Below are 27,287 nucleotides of genomic sequence, written 5' to 3'. Positions count from 1 at the left end.
GTTTGGAACAACTTGAGGGTGAGTAAATGATGACAGAATTTTCATTTTTGGGTGAACTATCCCTTTAAAGCAACAAGTTTTGTTGACAAGGTTTGGAAAAGAATACAGTTATTAAAGCCATAAATATTACATAAAATAACAATAGCCTCCCCAGACTGAACAACATTATTCATCTTCCCTCTAAAGAAAGTGTGATTCAAAAATGTTACCATTAAAATTATTGTTAAATGAAATTACAACTCCCATGGAAAATAAAGCTTTACCTCCCCATTGCGCTGACCAAAAAGACTCATCATCAACCAGTCGAACAGCCCTAGCAATGAACACGCACACAAAACACAAGTTTACACAGCTCCCACAAATCAGTGCGCGGAGTCTGCTGAGTCACGTGATCGCAGTGTTTCTCACCCAGCCTATTCCGTCTCTTGGACCTACTTCACCTGACGAGGTAAACTCCAGTTAAACTGCAGTTACTGGTTAAGTAGAGCGTTTTGCGCCCGTCTGTAGTTTCTCCAACAGTGCGAAGAGGAGGAGTGGGTAACTTAGTAACGTCATTCTTAACGTCTGTGCGAGCTCTCATCGTCTTTGGTTCATGTTCATTTGAAGTACAAATATTTATTTACCAACTGAGACCTGCACGAGAACAACTCACCATCCGGGGACTTTGTATCTCAAACAGTCAGGTAAACCGTGTTAAAATCTTTAACAGACCTCCTTCAGGCTTATATTTGCTATATATAAACTTAAGTTTGTAATAACTGACAGGCACATGAACTACCAGTTTACCTTTTATTCAGCGTGTTTCTGACTACACTGGTTTTCTGTAGTGTTTGTTTAAGTGTTAGTCACACTGTGAATCATTGTTCTTTTTTGTCATGTTATTCATAAGGTCATCTGCACATCTCAAAATGAACTTTCTCTTGGAGACTCTTCAGCTGTTAGTGTTAACCATCTACTACCATCTGGAATCCTTCATAAAATTCATCATCCCTCAGAGGAAGAAAGATGTGTCTGGAGAGATCGTGCTCATCACTGGGGCAGGCAGTGGTATTGGCAGACTGATGGCCCTTGAGTTTGCCACACTGGACGTCTCACTGGTGCTGTGGGACATTAATGTGGATGGTTTGAAAGAAACATCAAAGCAGGTTAAAGAAAAAGGAGCATCAAGAGTACATTACTATCAGTGCGACTGCGGTGATAGAGAAGTGGTCTACCGAGTGGCAGAACAGGTAATCCAAGTTCAAACCTGCTCTTGTGAGCTGTTTGCCTGGAATGAAGAGTATTTCATTCAAAACTGTAATTGTACATAATTGGAGTTATATATTGTAGACAATAGAATTTTTTTCTAATATTATTATGCATTATCGAAGGTATTAGTAGTACACACCTCTGCATCACTTCACTTGTTAACACTTGATTCTGACTGGTCGGTCCTGTGACATTCTGCATTCCTTTATTTTTGCATAATGATTGCTAAGCTATATATATTGGACTGTTGACCCTGGCAACCAATACTTGATTCTGACTGGTCAGTCATGGCATTCTGCTGTGATATGTTTTTGCATAATGACCTTTAAACTATTGGACTGTTGACCCACCCTGACAGCCAATAATTGATTCTGATTCGTCGGTCAGGACCACCATCATCAGCATCACTCTAAAGGGTTTTGTTTTGTGATATTGAACCCAACCAGTCCCAAAATCAACCAATCCCAACCAGCGGTAAACTGAAATCCTTTTTATGTAAATGAAAAGTCAACTTAAAAAAACAAACAAACAAAAACAACAACAACAACAAAAAAAACTCAAGAAAATGATTGGTACTACCTACCATTATTAATATTACTCAGTAGGCAAAAACAGTGTTTGTCATAATATTCTGAAAATATTTTTTGTAAACTCATAAACTAGTAGTTGAACGACAGTTTGGCATCCCAAGTTATTTATTTTTTTATTTATGGCCAACCAGATTTATGGTACACCGTAATATAATGACATTGATGTTATGACATTTAATTTTAACAAATTAATCTTTTACTCATATTGATTATTTGTCCACTAGGTAAAAAGTGAAATCGGCGATGTCACCATACTAATAAACAATGCTGGCATTGTCAGTGGTAATAAGTTCATGGACACTCCCGATGCAGTTGTTGAGAAGACACTCAGAGTTAATGCAATGTCCCACTTTTGGGTAGGATTGATATATTTTCTACTTTTTTTAACCCCTTTAGTTTGAATATCTTGTTTTTCTTTGAAGCCACTATTCTGTATAAATTTCCATTTGTGGTTATGCCTCTGTTTTAGACATACAAAGCATTTATGCCTGCCATGACAGACAAGAACCATGGACATCTGGTCAGTGTTGCAAGTTCTGCAGGCTTGATAGGTGTCAATGGACTGGCAGGTAAAGAATTCACCTATGTCCTTTTTATCTCTTACACAACTACTTTCTCATCAGAGGCGCTTTTGGAACAGTAACAAAGTCCCTGAGGGCTTTAAGTCCTTTAAACAACATGTTTGGCAAGACATTAATGAATGAATGAACACTAATCCTTAATACAAAACTTCTAGATCACAACCTATGTGTGGTTTTATCCTTGCAGTTGTGTGTTAAATAAAAATGTAGACTTTAACAGGAAACAGATATCTGAGATGATCTTGTGAATTCCTGTGACGTCTATGTGTTATCTTTGCATGTGCCCAGGATTTATTACTACATGGAGATTTTAATGATTTGCTGTCTGACATGCCTAAAACTGGTTTACCTTGCAGCGTCACTACCACATTTGTACAAATGTCTCCTATCTTGCCTATCTTTTCCACACAGATTATTGCGCAAGCAAGTTTGCTGCTGTGGGGTTTGCCGAGTCTGTGGCCCTTGAGCTGATAGCTGCTGGGAAGGATGGAGTCAAAACCACAATCGTCTGCCCGTACTTCATCAACACAGGCATGTTTGATGGCTGTGGGACAAAGTAAGCTAGCACACTCTTCATCCCTAACCAAATTTTTGATTTGAAGCTGCAGCATTTGAACAGGGAACTGTAGACACCATTTAAGGAAAAACACCTACTTTTGAAATGATGATCAATCTCTCAATATTGTTTCACTCTCAAATTGTCAAAAGGATATAATTTCAGGGCTATTCAATCTCAGTTCTTTGTCATTTTCCAATTAGCCGTAATCAGAATCTCTGTAGGCAGGATTTTGCACACTGCTTTGTAAATGTATACAATCAAAATAGAGACAGAGACTTTGACTGTGCTTCATGGAGCTTGACAAACAAAGCATTAATGACACAAACGCAACTTCACTCAATTACCATGATTAGACTTTCCCAGGGAAAGAATGTTTGTGTCTCTAAATGGTTTATTACAGCTTTTTTTTTTTTTTTTTTTTTTTTTTTATAACTCTTTCCCAGCCATTGATAAGATTTCTTATCATTTATGACACAACGCTTCCCTGCCATTGACAAGTTTTTCCAGCAATCCATGTTTTTAATGTTACGCGCATTTGTATACGCACAAGTAAGCTAATGTGATCACCAAATATTCAATAGCATATCAATCAAAACTGTCTAATGTTACTGAGAAAAATGTCAAACCCACAAAGAGGTAACAACTGTACGATGGTGTTGATGGACTCGATCTACTCCATCTAGGTTTTGATCATCGTCTTTGACAAAAACATGTTTTTCTCAGCTTTTTGTTCGAAACCCACATTCAAGTGCCCTTATTATGCTTTTTTGAATATTTTCTTTCATGTGGTGCAAAGTTTCAAAGATCAAAGTGTATGACAAATAAAGTTCTGTCATGACAACTCGTGGTAATGGGTATGACAGTGTTGATATGTTTGGTCTTGGTGGAATAGATCTGCTACGCTGCTGCTGCAGAGCAAGTACGGGACTTGCTACTGCCAATACATACACGACACGCTGCTGTGAGCAAGTAAGACATGCTGCTGCTGTACAATATAGCGTACATGAATTACCCATAGCAGATCTATACAGGTGGAGCTGGAAAAGGTGGAGGGTTTCTGAAAGTGCGCTGCACTGCTAAGGCAATGCTACCCAAGTATTTTGAAGGTTGAGTATGAGCTCATTGGCTACTGATAGAGCAGGAACCAATCAGCTGTGCCCTATAGATAACGATGTGATTATGAGCAGGTTTCGTTGAAGGACCTATTAGCCTGTGCCATCTAGAGTTTCATGACAGAACTTTGTATTTATTATCTCCTGAAATTCTGAACTGCCGAAACAAGTCATTAGTAATTCCAGCCTTACTTCCTGCTCAAACCTGCACAGGTTTGTAACAAATTTGCATAATGTCAGCCTATGGTCTTCATTGGCTGCCCATGAAAAACTCTATTTTGACCCACCCTCAAACACTGTAGTTGTAGCTGAGATTGTTGTGTTGTCGAAATGTTGAGACAAGTGTTTTTTTTGTTTTGTTTTTTAACAGCAGAGGTTCAGTTCTTTCTTCTGATGGATCCACTGTTTAGATATTCATACAACAAAATATTCATGAAAGTTTTGTGAATATGCTAAAAAATGCTGGTGTTGGCTGGCAACTTAAAAATAATACTCTGGTGGGGAAAGAGTTAAGAAGGCAGCTCTCTTGTAATAGTATGCTGTTCATAGCCCTCAGCATGGTCCTTTGTTGTCTGTACATGCCCATTGACATTGCCTAAGGGCTGGGGCTACTTTATGTATTGATTTACAACAAATACAAATCAAGCTACAAATGCAATGCTAAATCAGATTTAGCATTGCATTTGTAGCTTGATTTGTATTTGTTGCAACACCTAACAAGTATGTGTGGGAGTGAAAGAGACATTAAGTCTCTATGGATTTTCCTCTTAAACTGGGCATAGAAATGAATGTAAATGCACTTTAAAATCCTCTTTTAAGTTCCCCTAAACCAAACTAAACTCAGTCATACAGTCATTTTGGGTTTATTTGTCATTTGTTTGTTTAAAAAAATAGTCATTTAAATGAAAGAATGTGCCTTGTGTGCAGGTGGCCCCGAATGCTGCCCATATTGGAGCCAGACTATGTTGCTAAGAAGATTGTCAGTGCCATTCTGACAGACCAAGTTTACCTTTTACTTCCAAGGACATTATACTTATTAATGGCTTTAAAAGGGTAAGTTTGTTTCATATGCTTATTTCAAACTTCTCCAGGTAAAAAAAAAGTCCTCATTTTTGGAATTTTATCTGTAAGTTTTTTTTTTTTTTTTTTTTATCTGTAAAAATGTTTCATATTTTAAATGTTTTTATAGTACATCTTATCTTTCCAACATAGCCCTCTTTTATTTATTTTTTTTTCAACTTCAAGTTGAAAAGCAACTGCAAGCATGATATAAATATACTTAAATGACCATAATGGGTGCTTATGGAATGGAAGGCTGCACCCTAGTGAGGCTGTGTCCTTCCTAGTCTAGTCCTTTGGAGGCTTGTAGGCTAGAGTCTTCCTCAGCATTAAACGCTAGAATGAGACCTTTTATATTAACTGCATTTCTATGAAAGGGGTCATGAATTGAGAAATCAACTTTTCCTTGAGCTTTTGATAAGAGGTCATCGTACTAAAAGAATATTCTGTAATTTTCAGAAATGAAAACTTCCTTGTTAGTCCAATGAAATCTTTTATTGACACCAGGCCCAGCGAATGACTCGTCCCGGAGAATGTCATAGATAGGTGCAACGTTAGCCCCGCCCACTGGCGTGTTAGTGAGATGACAAGGAGGGAAGAGCAATACAGGACTAAAAATAACATTATTTTTCAAAGGATCCTAATGTTAGAAATATGGTTATTTATTTTCAACAATGTGAATGTCTCAGTTGAACATTATTTATTTGTATTCGGTACTTTTCACTGTGGATTCTTATCAATCGCAAAATAAATCGCATTTTGGCGCAGGTTTGCAAACATTCTTTTTACGATATGGACTCGACAGTAATGCAACAACATGTAAGTAACTGTTAATTCTAATGCCTGATCTGATATGTAATGATTCATGTACAGTCAGATGTTTTTTGTCTATGTGTCAGTAAATCAAACCAGTGACTAAACGGTCAACTTCACGTTGTTTCTCTTAGCAGGATGAAAATAATCTGTTATTTAAATGGTGATTAAATTATAGAAATCAATCAAAGATCACTCCCTTTACAATCGCTGGAGCTGTCAATCAAACAGCACGAGTTTATCAGTGACTGAGTTCTGGACTCGCACCAAAACTCTTATTTTATTCAACTAATTTCTTAGTTACATCGCGTTTGCACTGTTAGTTATGATGAAAGCATTCGTTAGTATGCAAAAATTGATTTGCAATAATGAAATCACTGCTTTCATGTGCTCATCAACATGTCTGTGATCGGCTACAATGTTCATCACTGCAACCTTTCATGCCACGATCAAATATAATGCCATAGATCTAAATGTAATGCTACAATCAACACTTTTCACGATTAGTTAACCTTGAGAGCTGTAATAGTAAAAACATGCTAAAAGTTTTCGAGAGAGTAATACTTAGCTATTTCATATGCATAGATGTCAGCCAATCACAGCAGTGGGTGTTTACACTGAAGTCTCACAGCAGACACGCCCCTTAAAACAGAGCGTTCAAATAAGAGGACTAAAATCAGGGTAGGAAAAAATGCCTTTTATTTCTAAATTATGACAATTTTTAAAAAGCACAATAACATTATAAGTGCACCCCAGGAAAAATTATAAAACAATAAAACAACGCAGTTCATGACCCCTTTAATGCAGTACTAGTAATTACAACCGCCTGTGGTCTCCCAGTGGTTTACATTACACACAGTTTAGCATTATGTAATTAATTACAACAAAACAAAAGAAAACAATTTTCCTTTTTCTCAAAAATCTTGCATTACATAGTGAAATTGGACAAGCACAGTACTGATTCATTTTCTGCTAATTCTTTTTTGTGAATTAGAATGTGTGCAAACGATTGTGGGTTATTGGAGGATGTGAAGCATACACTTGATGCATCCTTCAAAACAGGCCGAATTAAGGACGCTAAATGAAAGCTGCCTCCAAAGGATCCTTTAAATTGAGACATCCTTTGACAGAGCTTGATAACGTGGCAGCAGAAATATGCAGCCTTCCTAGGACGCAGCCTTCTGATTGAGTAGCACGCAATGACAGTGTATTCCAAACCTGATGTGGTCCAGAAACACATTAAATTGATCAAAGAAGATAGTAAAGTCATTTGTATTGTTAAAAAAGATTTCCATTTCAAATAAATGCTGTTTAAATGTATCACAGTTTCTACAGGAATATTAAGCAGCACAACTGTTTTCACTGTTGATAATAACAAGAAATTGTTTTTTTGAGCACTAAATCTTCATATTAGAATGATTTCTGAAGGATCATGCGACCTTGAAGACTGGAGTAATGATGCTGAAAATTCAGCTTCGCCAGCACAGGAATAAATGACATTTTTAAATATATTAAAATAGAAAGCAGTTATTTGAAGTTATAATAATACTTCACAATATTACTGTATTTTTGATCAAATAAATGCAGCCTTGGTGAGCATAAGAGGCTTCTTTCAAAACATGAAAGATGGTTCTGGTTTTTCTTGGGTTATATGTAGTAGTCAAGAAAACATTTTCTAGCCTTGTATACACATGACAGTCACGTTTACATGGCAGCGGCAGAACATCTGAATACATGTATACAAAACGAATGGCCCTTGTGTAAATGGAAATACACCTTTAATTGGTCCTTACACTGTCTGAAGCTTGATCACCGCAGTGGATAGAAACAGAAAAGCTCTGCAGTTAAGTTAAACCAATAAATTTGCTGTTGTCTGTGGAGTGAGTCGGGGATGTGACATGAATAATTTCACTATAGACTATTGATGTCAAAGGAAATCTGCTGCATGGTAAAGAGGGAGCCAGTGGGTTTGAGAGAACTAAAGGTCTGAAAGTTTAGCCTTAAGCAACGGCACGGAACAAAACTGTTTCTCAAGCACTGACCTCAGAGGACGGGGTTGTGTGTGTGGATTTACTCATCTGCCCGAGGACATTAAGACACTGAATGAATGACAGGAACATAGTGATTCATTGTGTTCTTGTGCTGACTTCACCTTTGCTTAGGTTAAAATGACATCTTTTTGTTTGCTTGTTAATTTATAATAATCTTTTGTAGTACTCTAATTGCTCTGAAAAAAATTTCCTAGGTATCACTTGTTTGATTTTAGACACTTTAGATTTCACTTGAGAACAGCACATTGCTCTTCTTACAAGACTGCATTAGTCTGCTTATTCATATGAGCGATTAAGAACATTGTATCTAAGGAGAAACTCTCACAGTTTCAGTTTCACAGCTGCAACCAGTCTCGCAAGTTGTAGAACTTGTAGGTGAAATGTATTTCCAGCTGTACTAGTGCCTGTATTTCATAACACCTTAAACCCGGCCGTGGCTTGAAAACGAAGGACCCTTAAGAAGCTCTTTCTTATGCAGCTGTGACAATTACTGATGCCATTACTGACAAACCCGGAAGATAAAGCAACACCTGTTTGTGTGGGCTGTGAGACAGACTTCAGTGCATAAAATTGGCCAATTAATTCCAATCTGTGTTTGGTCTATAATGTGCTTTGGACAGTAGAGTCATAATTATCAAGGCTGCAGTATTTGAATGGGAAGAGGCGTTCTTTATTATTTTAATGCCTTCTGTGCTTTTTTATAAAAACATGTATAACCTGGCTGATTCTAATCTTATCAATTAATTCATCAAATCACAAAATACTTTTGATATTATATTATTCCAGCATTATGATGAGCATTGAATCTCAGTGCATTAGGTGATAATTAAGCGTGAATGATCTCATTTCCAGGACTGGTCATTATTTTCAGTCCTGAATGTTGACCCTTTCAAACTTTTTCTGTCCACCTTGCTCAAATATGAAATGATAATTTCTCTCTTTGTGAATAGGATGTCTCTAAGGATACAAAAAAAAGTTTTTAACAGTTATGATGTTGTATTGTGAGCTATTTGTATTTTTAATTAAACCAAAGATGATTCGATCTCAGACTTTAACAACTTGTGTGTTCAGAGACCCACATATATGCAAATTAACATATCATTACTTTTTTTTTTTTTTTTTTTTTTTTTTTTTTTACAGTTTCATCCCATTCAAGCAATCAGTTATCCTGGGTATGTACTTGGGGGCCTTCAATTTCATGGATGCTTTCACAGGACGGGGAAAGAAGAGAGAGTAAATGTAATCTAACAGATTTCTCAAATGTTGACGCTCGGTATATTAACACTAATGATTTTTCATTATTTGTAACTACCTCTGCCAAACAGTTATTCCAGTATATCATAATAAAAATGGTCTAAATTACATACTGTTTTGATATTGGGGGAAGAGGCTTTTTTTAACTGAAAATGTACTAGTTTTAAAATGTTAGACATAGTTATGATCTAAGGTTGGCCTCATTTCAAAAGCAAAATATATATGATAATACCAGTAACAACAATGTCAGATGTACTTGTGCTATAGAGGTACACATGACTGAATAAATGTGAAATATTTACATTTTTTATTGTGTTTACCCCTGTTTGTACCAGTTTACTGCTTTTATGACCTGTAAGTTCTCTTTTTTTTTTAACCTGTCAAAAATAACAGTGTACTTATTTAGTCTAATTGGAATTTAATTATGGTGCCAGAACTGTTTTGTTTGAGCTTGGATACACAGCTTTGAGGCTTGCACAATGACCAGCTCTCATTTTTAATGGATAGGATCCTAGATTTGCATGCATATGGCACCATCTAGTGTTGTTGCACAAAGCATTGTTTTTGAAATTATACTGCCTTTCAAAGAGAACTGTTTTCTTGCAGGCGCTCTAGACAAACAATTATTGCATTAATGTGTGATAGTGTAGGTCTGGCTGCAAACCTTTAAACCACGTGTTTTTAAAAGATGAAATCAACTGGCTGCACAGAATTGTTTGGGCCTTATTAATAGCTCTAATGCCAAAACTAAAATTTACTTTTAAATAGGTTAGTTCACCCAAAAATGAAATTTCTGTCATTAATTACTCACCCTCATGTCATTCCAAACCCGTAAAACCTTTGTTTGTCTTCGGAACACAAATTAAGATATTTTTATGAAATCCGAGAGGTTTTTTTTATCCTCCATTGAGAGCAATGAAATGACCTCATTCAATGTCCAGAAAAGTAGTAAAACATCATTAAAATAGTCAATGTGACTACAGCGGTTCAACCTTAATGTTATGAAGCGATGAGAATACTTTTGTGCGCAAAAAAACAAAACAAAAATAACGACTTTATTCAACAACTTTGTCTCTCCCCTGTCATTCTGCTACGCTTCTTTCGTTGCAGCACTTCCAGGTTCTATGTCTGAATGGCGGCTCAGTATTGGCCGACGCCTGTTCACGTGAGCAGCGCGAGGCATTCGTGTGATGCTGACACAGGAGCCGGCCAATAATGAGCCGGCGTTCGGACTCAAGGAAAATCAGCACTACGCCAACTGCGTAACACCTGTAAGACCTTCGTTCATCTTCGGAACACAAATTAAGATATTTTTGATGAAATCCGAGAGGTTTTTTTTTAATCCTTCATTGAAAGCAATGAAACTACCACATTCAGTATTTAGAAAAGTTGTAAAGACATCATTAAAATAGTCAACGTGATTACAGTGGTTCAACCTTAATGTTATGAAGCGACACAAAAAATAACAACTTTATTCAACAATTTTTCCTCTTCTCTTGTCAGTCTGTTATGCAGTTGGTGCAATGCTGCATTTCCGTGTTTATGTCCGAAAGCCGGCTCATTATTGGCCGGCTCCTGTGTCACCATCAAACGGATGCCTCGTGCTGCTCACGTGAACAGGCGTCGGCCAATACTGAGCTGCCATTCAGACATAGAACCTGGAAGCGCTGCAACGAAAATAGCGTAGCAGAATGACAGAAGAGAGACAAATTTGATGAATTAAGTCGCTATTTTATTTTTGCTTTTTTTAAAAAACGCAGAAAGAGAGATGATGAGACACAATACAAAAGAGCTCAAAAGAATATCACTGGAATGAAGGTTTATGACTGGGCAAGCGCTTTAGGACCCGCGTTAATATTAGAAAAGCTTTCCAGCGCTGGAGAGAGCTAAGCGGGAAGGCCTGAAAACAGACGCGGAGGCTGCTTTGATTCTGCTTCACATGTGAGTAACACTGGGTTTGAGTGTCATTGATTGTCTGGAGCTGCTGTGCTGTTGGCGACTAACAACGAACCCTTGTTTGTATTTACTCTTGCGTACAGTACGTTCATTTTTTGTGCTTTCTTCTCGTTTGTTCATCATCTGCGCTTTATTTTTTGTGAAGCATTTTGTTGCGCGTCAGCTGTGATAGACACCCACTCTCGCATTGCGTGTGTAACAGTGGCCAGATAGTGAGAGTTGAACATGTAAACCACTGCACACTGACGAATGCTAGAGAATGTGGTGTTTGCCATCATTGTCAGTGCACTTGCCTCGCCTGCCAGCAGCAGGACGGGCCGGGGTTCGAGACCGACTCGGAGCAGGGTGGTTAGGATTGGAGGGTTAGTTTTAGAGGCGGAGCAATGAAGAGAGGGGTAGGTTTGTTTGGGTTGATTTCAAATATCAACAATGTCCAACAGCGTTGTTGAAAAAAATACATACCCCACCTTTTAATTTGTGTTCCGAAGATAAACGAAGGTCTTACGGGTGTGGAACGACATGAGGGTGAGTAATAAACGACAGAATTTTTTGGGTGAACTAACCCTTTAAATCACATTTTACATCCTGAGCCATTGCATATAGAGAAAACATAGTAGCATTTTATGCAGCTTTCAATTTGCAATCCTGCAGTAATGTGAGACAGGGAATGGACAACCCTATTCAAAATGCCATGTCTAAGGTACAGACCACCCTTCAGCAGCTGCTTAAAGTGATTGACATGTCTCAGGTTTAGCTCTTTATGACCTTTCACACAAATGAGAGCAGAGATTTGAATAGGTTGCTAAGGTTGCATTTGAGATTTTGGATAGAGAGCAGAACATGAGGCCTGCAGGGAGGAAGAAATGGATTTTCAATTTATTGTTTGCCATCGCAGCACCTCATTCCACAGCTCATCAGATAGAAAAGATATTCAAAGCACAGCACCAGCCCAGCACAGGGAGGACATTATAAAATAAAAAATACCACACAGCTTTATACTTGTTTTGGCTTATTTCTCTCAGAATGTACAGGTGCATCTCAATAAATTAGAATATCTTTTTTTCTTTCTTTCTGTAATTTAATTCCAAAAAGTAAAACTTAAATATATTCTAGATTTATTAGACATAAAGTAAAATATTTCCAGACTTTTTTGTTTTCATTTTGATGATTACAGCTTGCTGCTCATCAAAATAAAAAAATCAGTATCTCAAATTATTAGAATATTTAATTTCAAATTCTATTAAATTACCATTCTCAGGGTATAAATACTGGGTTTAGGTCAGTAATCCCAACAGCAGTCATGGGGAAGTCTGCCGACTTGACAGTTGTCCAGAAGATGATCATCAAGACCCTCTACAATGAGGGTAAGCCACAGAGGGTCATTGCTGAAATAGCTGGCTGTTCGTAGAGTGCTGTGCCAAAGCATATTCATGGAAAGTCGACTGGAAGGAAAAAGTGTGGTAGGAAAAGGTGTACAAGTGAAAGGAATGACCACAGGCTTGAGAAGATTGTCAGGCGAAGCCGATTTAAGAACTTAGGAGAGCTTCAAAAGGAGTGGACTGATGCTGGAGTCAATGTATCAAGAGCCACCGCACACAGACGTCTTCAGGAAATGGGCTACAACTGTCACATTCCACTTCTGAACCAAAGACAACGTCAGAAGCGTCTTACCTGGGCTAAGGAGAAAAAGAACTGGACTGTTGCTCAGTGGTCCAAAGTCCTCTTTTCAGATGAAAGTACATTTTGCATTTCATTTGGAAATCAAGGTCCCAGAGTCTGGAGGAAGAGTGGAGAGGCACATAAACCGTTGCTTGAAGTCCAGTATGAAGTTTCCACAGTCAGTGATGATTTGGGCCATGTCATCTGCTGGTGTTGGTCCACTGTGTTTTCTGAAGTCCACAGTCAACGCAGCCGTATACCAGGAAATTTTACAGCACTTCATGCTTCCTTCTGCTGACAAGCTTTATGGAGATGCTGATTTCATTTTCCAGCAGGATTTGGCACCTGCCCACACTGCCAAAGGTACCAAAAGCTTGTTCAATGACCATGGTGTTACTGTGCTTGATTGGCCAGCAAACTCTCCTAACCCGAACCCCATAGAGAATCTATGGGGTATTGTCAAGAGGAAGATGAGAGACACCAGACCCAACAATGCAGATGACCTGAAGGCCGCTATCAAAGAAACTTGGGCTTCCATTACACCTGAGCAGTGCCACAGGCTGATCACCTCCATGCCACGCCGCATTGATGCAGTAATTCATGCAAAAGGAGGCCCAACCAAGTATTGAGTGCATAGAAATGAACATACTTTTCAGAAGCCTGACATTTCTGTTTAAAATATCCTTGTTTTTATTGATCTTATGAAGTATTCTAATTTATTGAGATAGTGAATTGGTGGGTTTTTGTTAAATATGAGCCAAAATCATCACAATTAAAAGAACCAAAGACTTAAAGTACTTCAGTCTGTGTGCAGTGAATTTATTTAATAATTTTGAGTTGAATTACTGAAATAAATGAACTTTTCCACAACATTCTAATTTATTGAGATGCACCTGTATTTTAAAGAAATACTAATGTAGATAAATTATTAAATCATTCATATATGTAATAATATTGGACCTGCTGGAGAATCTCAAGAAAGCTATAGTGTAAAGAGTAAATTTGGAGGTTATATTGAAGTACAAAAAAAGTTATTTGAAGCACCTTGAAAAGGGTGACGAGATTCCCCAGAAGGTGTCGGTTTGAGAAAATGGATTCTTTTCATGTTTACAGTCTAGATTAAATTCTACACGATAATTTGATTGGCCATGTGACATTACAGGTTTTGAAATTGAGTTCATTGTTTTTTTGTTTTTTTTCCTTGCTTTTGCTCTATGTTTGCTCGGAGTCAGGTTTCTTTTACCAGTGTGCTGGAATAAAAACCCGGAGATGAGTATAATAACTACTTTGAGCAAATATTCAAATAGTCTAGTCGAGTCTATACATTTCTTAAAACTATTTTCGTTGGCAACAAAGAAATATATGGACTAACTGGTCAATAATTGTTAGCAACAGATAACTGGATAAAATCACTTGTTTGTCAAACTGTAAAAGTCAAATGCAAATATCAGTGCGGCTTGCATTTACGTGCGGCCTCATGTGATATTGTTTAAATTGAAAGCTCTTTTCGCTAAATTCAAGGTCATTTAAATGCAGATTTCAGCTAAATCATGGGCTATGTGTGAATTATTATTATTATTTTTTGTAAAACCTAAGTTTTAGGTTGATTGAGACAATGTAAATTAGGAGTAAACGCAAAAAAAAAAATTGCAGATTTGGCAGATTTGTGAATCCTACTTGAAGGAAAGGAGACAAATACATTGGTTGGACAATGAATCTGAAACACTTAGACCACAATCATTGTAAACAATTTTAGTATGGTGTAGGCCTAGTAGGGCCTCCTTTTGTGGCCAACACAACATCAATTCATCTTGGGAATGACAGATAGAAGTCATTCAGTGGCCAGAGGGATTCCTCTTCCAGAACAGTCTGTGCTGTGTGTTGGTGCATTATCATGCAAATACACGGCACCTCCTTCAGAGTACAATGTTTGAACCATTAGGTGCACAGGGTTCTCCAGAATGGTTCGGTACTCTTTGGCAGGGACGCGCCCATCAAGCACAGTAGGGAATGCCACGATATTGCAGCCCAAACCATTACTGATACACCACTGTGGTTCACTCTGGGCACGCAACAGTTGGGGTGGTAAGCCTCTTTTGGGGCTTCTCCACACCATAATTCCCACGGATGAAGGTGGACTCACCAGTGAACAATACATGTTTCGCATTGTCCACAGCCCAAGATTTGCACTGTTGGCACCAATGAAACTGACATTTGGCATTGGCACGAGACCATGAGTGACCAAAGGTTTGGCTATAGCAGCCCGACCACGAAGCTCCCGATGAACACTTTTGGTGGATAATTCTGCAATGAGTTGGTTAGTACCAGGACATCCCTTTCAAACAGCTTCCTCTTGCGTCGACAGTCACTCCTGTTGGATGTGGTTCATCCTACTATGCTATGCCGACATTACCCTGGATATCATAGCTCTCGATACACCACAAAGACTTGCTGTTCTGGTCACAGATGAGCCAGCAAGACACACATCAACAATTTGTCCTCTTTTGAACTCTGAAATATTTCCCATTATGTTGTGTGGTTTGCAATATTTTTTTGTACAGCTGTGCTATTACTCAGCTAATTCAACCTTCCCACTCTGCTCTTACCGATGGAATATAAAATCAGTAAAGACTGGCAACCAGGCTGCACATATAGGCGTGAAACCTTCATTGTCCAACCCCTGATGCAGTGTAGCTTGTTGCCACTGGACCGCGCTAAAGTCACGCGCATGAGACATCCAAAACATCATCTTCACGGACAGCTTCATTTATCCCCCAATACACTGGCCAAATAAACTTGCATTCAAGCACTGTCTATTATGTGTCTGATAACGGTGAAAGTAAAGGCAGTCTTAACAGAATTGGGCTATATTGTACGTGAATGCTGCATCACAAATGTTTTTGTTTTGTTTTATAATTTTTTCCTAATTTAAATTTCAGTCAAATTATGACGGAAATATCCCTCTGCAGACAGCTTGTGCGGTCCCAGACTGGATAAATCCATTTTGTACACTTTTATTGGAGTAAAACCCTGGCATTGATGCTGGAGCGAGCTCACTACAGTGACAGTATGTAGTGCGGTGCCCGCGCTCCGCACGTTTGATGACGCTCCGCTGTAAACATCACTGACGTGTTAGTCGCGTGAGGGAATCTATTAAACTTGGAATTTGGCGAGCGACACTGTATTCTTCACACCAACCTGCGCCTGCAAACCCAGCAACATACGTCCACGCTGAGATGGCAAGAAAATCCCAAGTCCCGTCTGCGTATTATGGTAAGTTGCTGTTGATAGCGTACTTGATGTACTGTACATGTATTCTTCATTGTGTGGTGTCAGTTTTTTTCCACATGGACAACTTGTGACATTAATCTTCAATGGAAGGTGTGCTGCAGGAGTGTTCATTCCCAGCTGCCTTACATGGGAATTAAAGTTCGAAACGTATAGGCTATTTTCATCTAGACTTGGAAAAAAAAAAAACATTGCCCTTGGGAATTACTGCATGGTTAATTAATGTTAGCCACAACTGCACAATATGTGATATGCTTAATTAGTGTGCGTGAATAATCAGAAGTATGGTTAATTTTTTTTAACGTACCTATATGTATTAGAATGGTTTGTTTACCCTGCTGAAATAGAGGGGGCAGCAACTTTGTGTTGCCAAGGGCATCATGTGCTGTGCTGGCTCTCAGCAAATCATTGAAGAACAGTGGAGACCGCAGCCTATCACCGGAAACCTCTTGCTCCTGAGATATCTGAATTAAAAGCACAGTTCACAAATTTAACCCCCGGTTTCACAGACAAGGCTTAAGCCTAGTCCCAGACTAAAATGCATGTTTGAGAGTTGTTTTAACTGAAAGCAACTTGCACTGACATATCTGCCATTGTTTTGTCTCAAGATGTACAGTATGTAAGGCATGTTTATAAAAGCTGCTTAAATGTTCTAATTGAAGTGAACTAAGGCCTAATCCTGGCTTAATCTAAGCCCTGTCAGTGAAACCAGGCCTGTGTGTCATAAGACTTATGTTTTTGTAAACTGTCTTTCCATCTGTATGAATTTACAAAACAATACAATACGGCTTTGTGCTCTTGTGTTGTTGGACAGCAGAGGCAAGCGTACCGACATTTTAAATGTTCAACCATCTGATAACTAACATGCAGCTTCAGATTTATGTATTCATGCTTACTGTCATATTTTTGAAATATGCACAATGGATATTAAATCATTGCTTTGCCTTAAAAGTCCAACAGAATTCTATTTCTGATACTATAGTAAAAATGATGAGATGCTTGAAGGCATCATTTGTGGTTCCTCAGATTGTGACATTGGCAGAACCCTCCACAAGGGTTCCCAAAGTTGTTGTTTTTTTTTTTGTCAGCCACACACCTTAATATAACATAAAATATTTACTTGAAGTACCCCTTAAGATTTTAAGATAATATTTCATTAGTTTAATGACACACTTGCATGTTCACTATTCTCTGATGTTGTTTAAAGGTCACATAACATTCAAGTAAATAAATAAAATATTTAATGCAAGTGTTTATTTTTTGCAATCAAATTGAATAATAATAATAATTATTATTATGTTTTAACTAATTACAAAAATGAAAACAGTTATATTTTATTTATGTAAATTACAATTGTACTGTAAAATAATATGACTATTTGGTAATAATTATAATACCAATTTTATTTTACATTACAAGTTACATTACTAATATTTATGTTAAATTCTTAATTTATTCAAGCTTTAAAAAAAAATGGAATCATTGAGCTGTAATACATCTGAAATGCTGTAAACTTCTTGAGAAGCTCTCAGGCGCTGAACACACCAATCACAAAACTACTCGCGTGAACACAGTGCCGTGCTTCGTTTTGAAACACACAGCACATAGTTATTTATTAAATATCAGCCTTTGATATGATAATCACACTAAGCTATGTTGCGACTGTTGTACAGCCCTGTTTATGTATTTTAAGTTTATATTGGATATAATTATTAGCTTTTCATCAACATGTGAACCCCCATTTGGGAAACCCTGCTCTAGAGAACCGCACCTTTTCAGAGAGGCCAGTTCTCTGAAGAACTTACAAACTGGAACACACACATTCCTAAAAGTGCTCTAAAGATGGTTTATCCAGTAACCCCATTATTAAGGAAAGGTTGAAATCACTTGAAATATATATTGAAGCTCTTTCACTGTCAAAAAAAGGCAGTACCCTTAAAGGGATAGTTTACCCAAAAATAAAAATTCTGTCATCATTTACTCACCCTCAAGTTGTTAAAAAACTGTATGAATTTCTTTCTACTGCTGAACACAAAAGATATTTTGACGAATGTCAGTAAACAAACAGTTGATGGGCCCGTTGACTTCCATAGTATTTTTTCTACATTCCATGGAAGTCAATGGGGCCAATCAACTGTTTGGTTACTCATATTCTTCAAAATATCTTCTTTTGTGTTCAGCAGAAGAAGGAAATTCCTACAGGTTAAGTATAACCCGAGGGTAAGTAAATAATGACAGAATTTTCATTTTTGGGTGAACTATCCCTTTTAAAGGGACAATTTGTATCTTATCTACCCTATATTAGTACCTTAGAGTAGTAATATGTACCCTTAAGGTACTACTATGAACCTTGTGTTGAGTGTGCAATATATTTAACGTACCCTGACAAGATGTTTTTTCAGAGGGTTCTGCCATCATGCAAGCTCAGGAACCAAATTGGTGCCTTCAAATCTTTCCATTTTTACAGTGTAGCAAGTTTGTTTCTAATTTTACCCACAAATCTAGTACAGTATGAATATAGTGTGAGATGATTATGTTGGAGAAAAGATGCCAGAATTTGAATCCAGAGACACTGCAACCTCACCAAAACTGTTAATGTACTATTGTACGCTGATTTAATTCAGATGGTACTTTCCCACTGAATGATTATTCTATTGTACGCACATACTCATTTTGTCAAGTTAGATGTGTTCCTGGGTCTACATACGTTGTTGATCCTGGAACAACAATCCTGTTTAATGCTAACCATATCCCTTACCTCTAAACCTAACCCCACCTATAAGTTATCCCTAATATCAGAGGGAAATGACAGATGAATAACACAGATGTAGAACAACCCTGGTTATAAGCCTAAACTTGACATAAACTTTAAACTTTTCCCTCAAATCTGATTGGTTGATTGGAATGTTGTTCCAGGATCAACAAAGATGTTGATCCAGGAGCATCTTGCTTTTGGTGAAAGCTCTCCGGATACCTTTAAGATATGAAGCTTAACTGCTTAACATTTAGGCAGTTACACAGAGCTCCAAAATGTGTGCATTTTGGTAGGCAAGCTAAATACACTCCTCAAATACACATCTTACAGCATCATGAGAATTCAAAGATTCAGGGCCTGTTTTTGTTTGGTTTAATCGTGTTTTATGTGGCTGCACATCTGTGACCGTGGAAATTTTGCTCAGTGAAATCATTTGTAATGCTGTACTGATTGTCCATTCAGTGCTGGGAATATAACCTACATATTCTCATTCATATTTCTATTAACCATGGTAAAGCTCTCTATAGTTATTGTTGTTTAGCCTCGCTTGCTACTAAATCACTTCAGTTTGACGGCATTACTCATGTGGCTCAGGGATATGTAATTAAATTGGTGCTTGATCCAGAAACCAGACAGATTAGACATCTAATCTACGCACGCTTGCGTACATGGCTTTGATAGGTCCATGTGAATGTTTTTTGAAAGCACAAAACTTATATTTTTCAGGATATTTTGTAATATATTTTTCATAGCTGTTGTGAATTCTTAAATGGCATAAGGAACTAGCTGACCCTTATATGATATTTATGAGGAATAAATATGCAGGTTTGGAGAAAAACCCTTAGAAAAGGTTCCAAACCTGCTGCATTTGCATGCTCAATGTTTTGTTTTATTTATTTATTTATTTATTGCAGGCTAACCACAGAAAAGCTTTATTTTATTTTAAATAAAAAAAAAAAAAAAAACAGTACTCAAATGAAAGTTACATCAAAGCACACTCTTAGAAAAAAAAGGTTCAATGTGGTTCCCTAGGGTTCTTAACTCAGTAGTAAAGAATCCTTTATGCCAAGAAAGTTCTATATAGGAGAGATGTCTTAAACGATTGTATAACACTTTTATGTTTAATGGGTTATTTCAATGTTGTCTAGTGATAAAGTATGTTTACAAGCTGTTTAATTCATGAATTTAATTAAAATTCAAAATGAATTAAATTCGTTAATTAAAACTAAATCAATAAAATGATCCCATGATGGGAACCCCTAAAAAGTTCTATGAAGCTCTGGACAAAACCCTTTAAGGTTCTATAAAGAACCTTTTCTTCTAAGGGTACGTTTACACGACATTGATGTACTAAAAACAGAAAAAAAATTTCTTTGTGTTTGTTTTTTCGCGTTTAGACGACAACGTTGTCAAAACTATCTCCGTTCACATGGATCCATGAAAACGACTAAAACCGCTGTATTATGCATGGCAGGCCAGTAGTTGGCAACGTCACCTTGTAAAGAAACACTTCGCGCCTATATACTGAACACGTAATATGCATGGACATGACGTTACCATTTTCAGAAATTCGATTTTTTTTAGTTTACATGGAGACGATAACGGTATTGTGCACTCTGAAACCTGTTTCAGTAAATTGAAAGTATGCATTTTCAGGCCCCCAAAATGCCGTTGTCATGTAAATGAACGGCCAAAAAGCATAAGAAGTTTTCTGTTTTAGTTAAGAGTGTCACATATTCACTGAAAACCGCTCAAAATACTTAATCGGTTTGAGTTGGACAAACTTAAATTAAACAAATTAGTTTAGTTAAATTAACTTATGAGTATTTAGAACTTTCTTTTTCTTTTGAGTTCACAGCACTGACATATTTCAAGTAAACTGAACTGTTTCGTTGTTTTAAATTGTATGAACTTATTTCTTTTCATTTAGACTAATTTAAGTTTAAGTGAAACTGGGCTGGGATTTCTATTTCCCAGCATGCTTTGCCCATGGCACTCGAAAGGGTGAGTAAATGCTAAAAATAAGTGTTGATGTTTTTTGTGCAAGATAATGGTGAGGGAGACTTAGTAGTGATTAATGTTTTGTTATGCTAATTTAGAAGAGTTTCTGTTAATATTGATTTTTGGAGAGTTACCATCATGGTGACAAGTGGCGCATGCTGCTTGGTTTGAGAGCAGGTAAGTTACATGTTTTAAGTTGCTGTACTCATTCAAAAAGTGCTTTACCATGCTATTGTTAACATGTTAGCAAACTGGCATTTTGTGAATTAGTTTGGTATAGCTAGCAAAATATTTACATTGAGATAACCTGATCATTTTAAGTTAAATGTATAAATTAGTGTTCTCAAATATTTCAAGTTAAGAACAATAAAAATTTATGAGTAAGCTAACTCAGTACTTAAAGTTAGGAGCAATTAACATGCATGAGTACTACAAAATCAAAACTTGATAGTTCTGCTTACTTAAAATTGGGAACATCATAACTCAAAAAAATGGATATAACTGATTACCTCAGTTTTTTTGAGTTAGCCCAACTTATTCGGGTTTACAGTGTTGGATTGAATGAATCAACTGTTAAAAGGCTGCATATTCAGAGTTAAATAGGTGAGCAGGTATGACACGAACTATTAGTGAGTAACTAAACCTCATAGTTAAAGCTGTCTGAGCAGACCATGAGATTTTCTTGTAACTTTTCCGCAGGATTAGATTTATTTGATCACAAACAGCAGCACTGCAAATGGGAGCTTGAAAATTAAACCTATCCGTTAACGCTATTAAATAAATAGATGTGATGCGACTCTGAGGGCCTCGAATTCTGTTCATTCTGTTTGCTGGGAATTGTGACAGGTGCGCTGATAATTGGTGTGTAACCCATCCACAGAAAGATCATTGTCAAAGAGACTGCCGGGAATCTCAGGAAATACTCTCATCATTATCTTTACTACAGTATGTAGTGTTAAAGCCTTTACGCTAAGGTAAAAAAAGAAGTCTATTTTAAGTTGGACCGCAGTAAAGACCATGAATAATTCAGCACGGCAAATTTGGGACCAGAGGATAAAAATTTTATGATGTGCCATCACTAAGTGATGTGATGTCCACACCTCTGTGAAAAGCCATAGCCAAGGCTGAGAAATCTTAAATGGGAGTCAATTACCTCTTCATGGTCATGAGTTAGAGAAACCGATGTTTGAAATGTAAGCCTCTAAGGTTATTATTATTTTTTTTCTCTGAGGATTGATTCTGTTCATGAAATGAAATAGAATTAATTGAATGTCTGTTCCCATTAGCAATGTTTGGTCTCTTTTGTAACTGTAGTCTTTTGAAAAGCTTATGAATAAGAGTAGTGTTCACTGCATGAGGATGATATAGAAGAATATAACTTCAAAGAGAAATACACTACTGTTCAAAAGTTTTGGGTTGCAAATGGGTTTAACGTTTTTGAAAGAAAGTCTCTTATTCTCACCAAGGCTGCATTTATTTGATCAAAATACAGTAATATTGTGAAATATTATTAAAATGTAAAATAACTGTTTTTTTTTTTAAATATATTTTAAAATGTAATTTATTCCTGTGATGGTAAAGCTGAATTTTCAGCATCATTACTCCAGTCTTCAGTGTCACATGATCCTTCAGAAATTGTTCTAATATGCTGATTTGCAGCTCAAGAAACATTTCTTATTATTATCAATGTTGAAAACAGTTGATCTGCTTAATATTTTTTGGATATTGTGATATTTTCAGGATTCTTTGTTGAATATTAAGTTCAATAGAACAGCAATTATTTGAAATAGAAATCTTTTGTAACATTAAAAATGTATTTACTGTCACTTTTTATCCATTTAATGCATCCTTGCTGAATAAAAACATTATTTAAAAAAAAAAAAAAAATCTTACTGAGTCCAAACTTTTGAACGTTAGTGCACATAATAGATAGGCAGGTATAATATGGTCTTCTCATCATCACAAAATAAAATGGGACCAAATATGTCACTATTACTAATCTACTGATCTACAGATGCCATTTTGATTTATTACCTTTTACCAGTTGAGGAAGATTGATTCAAACTCTCAATCTCTTGTGAGCAACATCAAATCATACAGTCAAACCAAAAATGATTCAATGAACATTTTTGACATATTTTTACTAGTGGGTGCAGGACACTATAGTTCATTTATGTAAGTGAGGATAGCCAAATGTGTCATATTATACTCAAAAATTCTTCATACAGTGGACTACCAGTAAAACTGATACAAATTTGGGACCAAAAAATATTCAGACACTTTGACCTGACCATGTTTTGCTTAAGTGTTATCTGACATTTCTGACAGTTTAACTCTGAGATCTTGTCATATTTTATTACCATTTTTTTAAACTACAGTAAATAAACTGTATTAATGAATGAAATGTTCAAGGTGTCTGAATAAATTTTGGTTTGACTGTATGTGTGAAATCCTAGAATTGCCCCGGATGAGTAACAAGGGTTGAAAATATCTTTGGTGGTGTTGTGGTGTTTAGTAGCACTGTTTTTTTTTCTTTTGATGGTTCATTGCTAAGCTCATCCTGTTGTATATTTTGATTGTTTTAAAATCAAAACGTCACCTTAACACTGTCCTCTTGAAGCAAGAATGAAAACATAATCGTTCTTTGGCTGATACAATCACTAACCAACGCTGGGCTTCTGTTACAGAAGATAAAAGAAAGGAAAGCAAACAAATGTTTCTTCCTTTTTGTCAGCCAGGTCTTATCTTGCGGTAGCCATAGTCAGACAGTTGCATTCCTAGCCTGTCAGAAGGAGATAATCCAGCCTGTCAGCTTCCTCGCCACTGTGGTACAGTGCTTTTCTAAACTGGGCCATTCTTCCCAGCTGCTGGAAATCAGACCAGGGATTTACACGTGTGACGATGCATAGAGCACATCCCCTAAACAAAGTCAACAAACTACTGTAGCCTATATATAGAGATTCCTTCGGTTGTCATGGCAACAAATGCTAAAGGTTTAATATATGATTCCATCCAGTCCTTCGAGAATTCCTTTTTTTCGCATGTTGTCAAAGTCATCGTTAAAGGCACACTATGTAGATTTTTGTCGCTAGAGGTCGCTTATTCGAAACAAAGGCGTAGCTTGATGACGCCAAGATTGAGCGCGAATTCTTGGGAGATGTTGTCTTCACCTCACAGCTGGTTGAAAAGAATCGGGGCGGGACTCGGGCAGAAATCATGTTAATGGCTGAGATTATTAACGTTACTGTAGTGTGAAGCAGAGCAGGGCTGAGTGATGTGCGAGCAGAAACGAGGCCGCTGGAACGATTGCTAATGAGAGACGAGCGTGACACGTCTCGAGAGCAGCAGAACTTTTATTATGCCGCAGTCTAGTGCTTCAGCCTACAGTGGGTACGGAAAGTATTCAGACCCCCTCAAATTTTTCACTCTTTGTTATATTGCAGCCATTTGCTAAAATCATTTAAGTTCATTTTTTTTCCTCATTAATGTACACACAGCACCCCATATTGACAGAAAAACACAGAACTGTTGACATTTTTGCAGATTAATTAAAAAAGAAAAACTGAAATATCACATGGTCCTAAGTATTCAGACCCTTTGCTGTGACACTCATATATTTAACTCAGGTGCTGTCCATTTCTTCTGATCATCCTTGAGATGGTTCTACACCTTCATTTGAGTCCAGCTGTGTTTGATTATACTGATTGGACTTGATTAGGAAAGCCACACACCTGTCTATATAAGACCTTACAGCTCACAGTGCATGTCAGAGCAAATGAGAATCATGAGGTCAAAGGAACTGCCTGAAGAGCTCAGAGACAGAATTGTGGCAAGGCAAAGATCTGGCCAAGGTTACAAAAAAAATTCTGCTGCACTTAAGGTTCCTAAGAGCACAGTGGCCTCCATAATCCTTAAATGGAAGACGTTTGGGACGAATAGAACCCGGCCAAACTGAGCTATCGGGGGAGAAGAGCCTTGGTGAGAGAGGTAAAGAAGAACCCAAAGATCACTGTGGCTGAGCTCCAGAGATGCAGTCGGGAGATGGGAGAAAGTTGTAGAAAGTCAACCATCACTGCAGCCCTCCACCAGTCGGGGCTTTATGGCAGAGTGGCCCGACGGAAGCCTCTCCTCAGTGCAAGACACATGAAAGCCCGCATGGAAGGACTCCAAGATGGTGAAAAATAAGATTCTCTGGTCTGATGAGACCAAGATAGAACTTTTTGGCCTTAATTCTAAGCGGTATGTGTGGAGAAAACCAGGCACTGCTCATCACCTGTCCAATACAGTCCCAACAGTGAAGCATGGTGGTGGCAGCATCATGCTGTGGGGGTGTTTTTCAGCTGCAGGGACAGGACGACTGGTTGCAATCGAGGGAAAGATGAATGCGGCCAAGTACAGGGATATCCTGGACGAAAACCTTCTCCAGAGTGCTCAGGACCTCAGACTGGGCTGAAGGTTTACCGTCCAACAAGACAATGACCCTAAGCACACAGCTAAAATAACGAAGGAGTGGCTTCACAACAACTCTGTGACTGTTCTTGAATGGCCCAGCCAGAGCCCTGACTTAAACCCAATTGAGTATCTCTGGAGAGACCTAAAAATGGCTGTCCACCAACGTTTACCATCCAACCTGACAGAACTGGAGAGGATCTGCAAGGAGGAATGGCAGAGGATCCCCAAATCCAGGTGTGAAAAACTTGTTGCATCTTTCCCAAAAAGACTCATGGCTGTATTAGATCAAATGGGTGCTTCTACTAAATACTGAGCAAAGGGTCTGAATACTTAGGACCATGTGATATTTCAGTTTTTCTTCTTTAATAAATCTGCAAAAATGTCAACAATTCTGTGTTTTTCTGTCAATATGGGGTGCTGTGTGTACATTAATGAGGAAAAAAAATGAACTTAAATGATTTTAGCAAATGGCTGCAATATAACAAAGAGTGAAAAATTTAAGGGGGTCTGAATACTTTCCGTACCCACTGTAACTGTTTGTGAATGTAAAAGGTCTGCAAATTTTTAAAGATCAAAGTGCACAACAAATAAAGTTATTGTCTCCTAAAAGAAAGAATCGATTCTGAACTGCTGAAACGAGTCGTCAGTAATTCCATTTTACATACAGTACCTATGTAACAAAATAACAAATTTGCATAATGCCAGCCTTTTATCGACATTGACTGCCTTCATTGACCCACCCTCAGACACTGTAGTTGTAGCTGAGACTAGAATAGTTTGGTTCGTGTTGTCGACATGTCAAGAAAATGCTGTTTTCTGCACTACGAATACACTTTGCATGCAAAAGGATCAGAACTTGCGCTTGAATTGATATGGACATACTGATCCCATCACTACTGTTCATATCACTCTGTGTTTCAAGCTAAAATTCAGATATAGTAATCATAGATGTAAACTCCTCACCTTTCAGTGAGAACTCACTTTTTTGAGATCAAAATAGGTCACCAATGGGATTTGCATAGATCCAATGAGGACACTGGTTGTTTCAGTAAGTACTGTACAGTGTTTCCTTTACTCTTTACTTTAAAATTACTATGTCTATAATGGGTAATATTTTATGTATTTGAGGTCTGAGATGTGGCAAACAGTATTGCCGTCTAATCAGCCAATATCGTCTTAAATATCCTGCATAGCACTTCGTCTTTTATAACCTGAAATTTTAACCAAATGTTGGTAAAATGTTGCAACAATGTTATTTTTTTTTGTGAAAAATTACAGTTTTGGACATATTGGGTAATAAAAAATAACTACAAATGAGCATGTAAAGCAAATAACTTAAAAAAAAAAAATCCGCTTTAAGAGGTAGACTAATAACAGACTGGGCCATCTGACCAATCAGAGCAGAGTTGGCTCATGGAAAAGATGAGTGGCTGATGTTAGATATTTACTTTTTTTTTAAGCTAATTTCTCCTATTTTTACATTTAGATTACGTTTGTTGTCATCTAACATTCAAAGTTAATATTTAAAAAAAAAAAACAATTTAATAAGACTTTTAAATATAATCTTTAGCATAAATGAATGTCCATGTTCATACTGTACATTATGATTTTGTGATGCCTGTGAGCATTTTTAGTTTTTAGTGCTTTATTTTTCAATTATTTAGGCAAAATATTATTATAGTTATTGATTATCGACCATAACATGAAAATAATTATTAGTTTATTGGTAACAGCTAGAATTGGTATCAGTGCATCCCTACTTTTTTCTCTTTGTAAAGCATATTGTGCTGAACTTGTTGTATGAAACTGAAATCCAAACATTGTGTTCCTTTATATTCTGTCATCATATGTTCGGTCATTATCTGCAATGACGAATTCTACTATAGACCCCATTTAATTCACTACTCAC

The 27,287-nt window shown here is 37.2% G+C and overlaps 2 protein-coding genes across 3 annotated transcripts in view; both read left to right on the top strand.

Annotated features, from left to right (window-relative positions):
* Window positions 1-372: 372 nt before the first annotated feature.
* Window positions 373-9,570, top strand: sdr16c5a (short chain dehydrogenase/reductase family 16C, member 5a). The gene is made up of 7 exons (XM_051875983.1): window positions 373-683; window positions 890-1,229; window positions 2,063-2,194; window positions 2,308-2,407; window positions 2,831-2,975; window positions 5,018-5,143; window positions 9,154-9,570. Exons 2-7 carry the CDS (start codon window positions 909-911, stop codon window positions 9,248-9,250), a joined length of 921 nt encoding a protein of 306 aa, XP_051731943.1. The 5' UTR covers window positions 373-683; window positions 890-908; the 3' UTR covers window positions 9,251-9,570.
* Window positions 9,571-15,744: 6,174 nt separating this feature from the next.
* Window positions 15,745-27,287, top strand: part of slc44a5a (solute carrier family 44 member 5a) — a 100,107-nt gene continuing 88,564 nt past the window's right edge. The window contains exon 1 of one of the 2 annotated variants that reach the window (XM_051873493.1): window positions 15,745-16,155. In XM_051873493.1, the coding sequence (XP_051729453.1) occupies window positions 16,119-16,155 (37 nt within the window). In that variant the 5' untranslated portion in view covers window positions 15,745-16,118. The remainder of the gene's footprint in view (window positions 16,156-27,287) is intronic. The other variant, XM_051873500.1, reaches the window with a different exon arrangement.

The sequence above is a fragment of the Ctenopharyngodon idella genome, chromosome 2 (genome assembly GCF_019924925.1).
Source record: "Ctenopharyngodon idella isolate HZGC_01 chromosome 2, HZGC01, whole genome shotgun sequence".
Classification (NCBI taxonomy): domain Eukaryota; kingdom Metazoa; phylum Chordata; class Actinopteri; order Cypriniformes; family Xenocyprididae; genus Ctenopharyngodon; species Ctenopharyngodon idella.
Note: the sequence above shows the minus strand (reverse complement) of the source record. Positions and strands in the feature narration are given on the sequence as shown.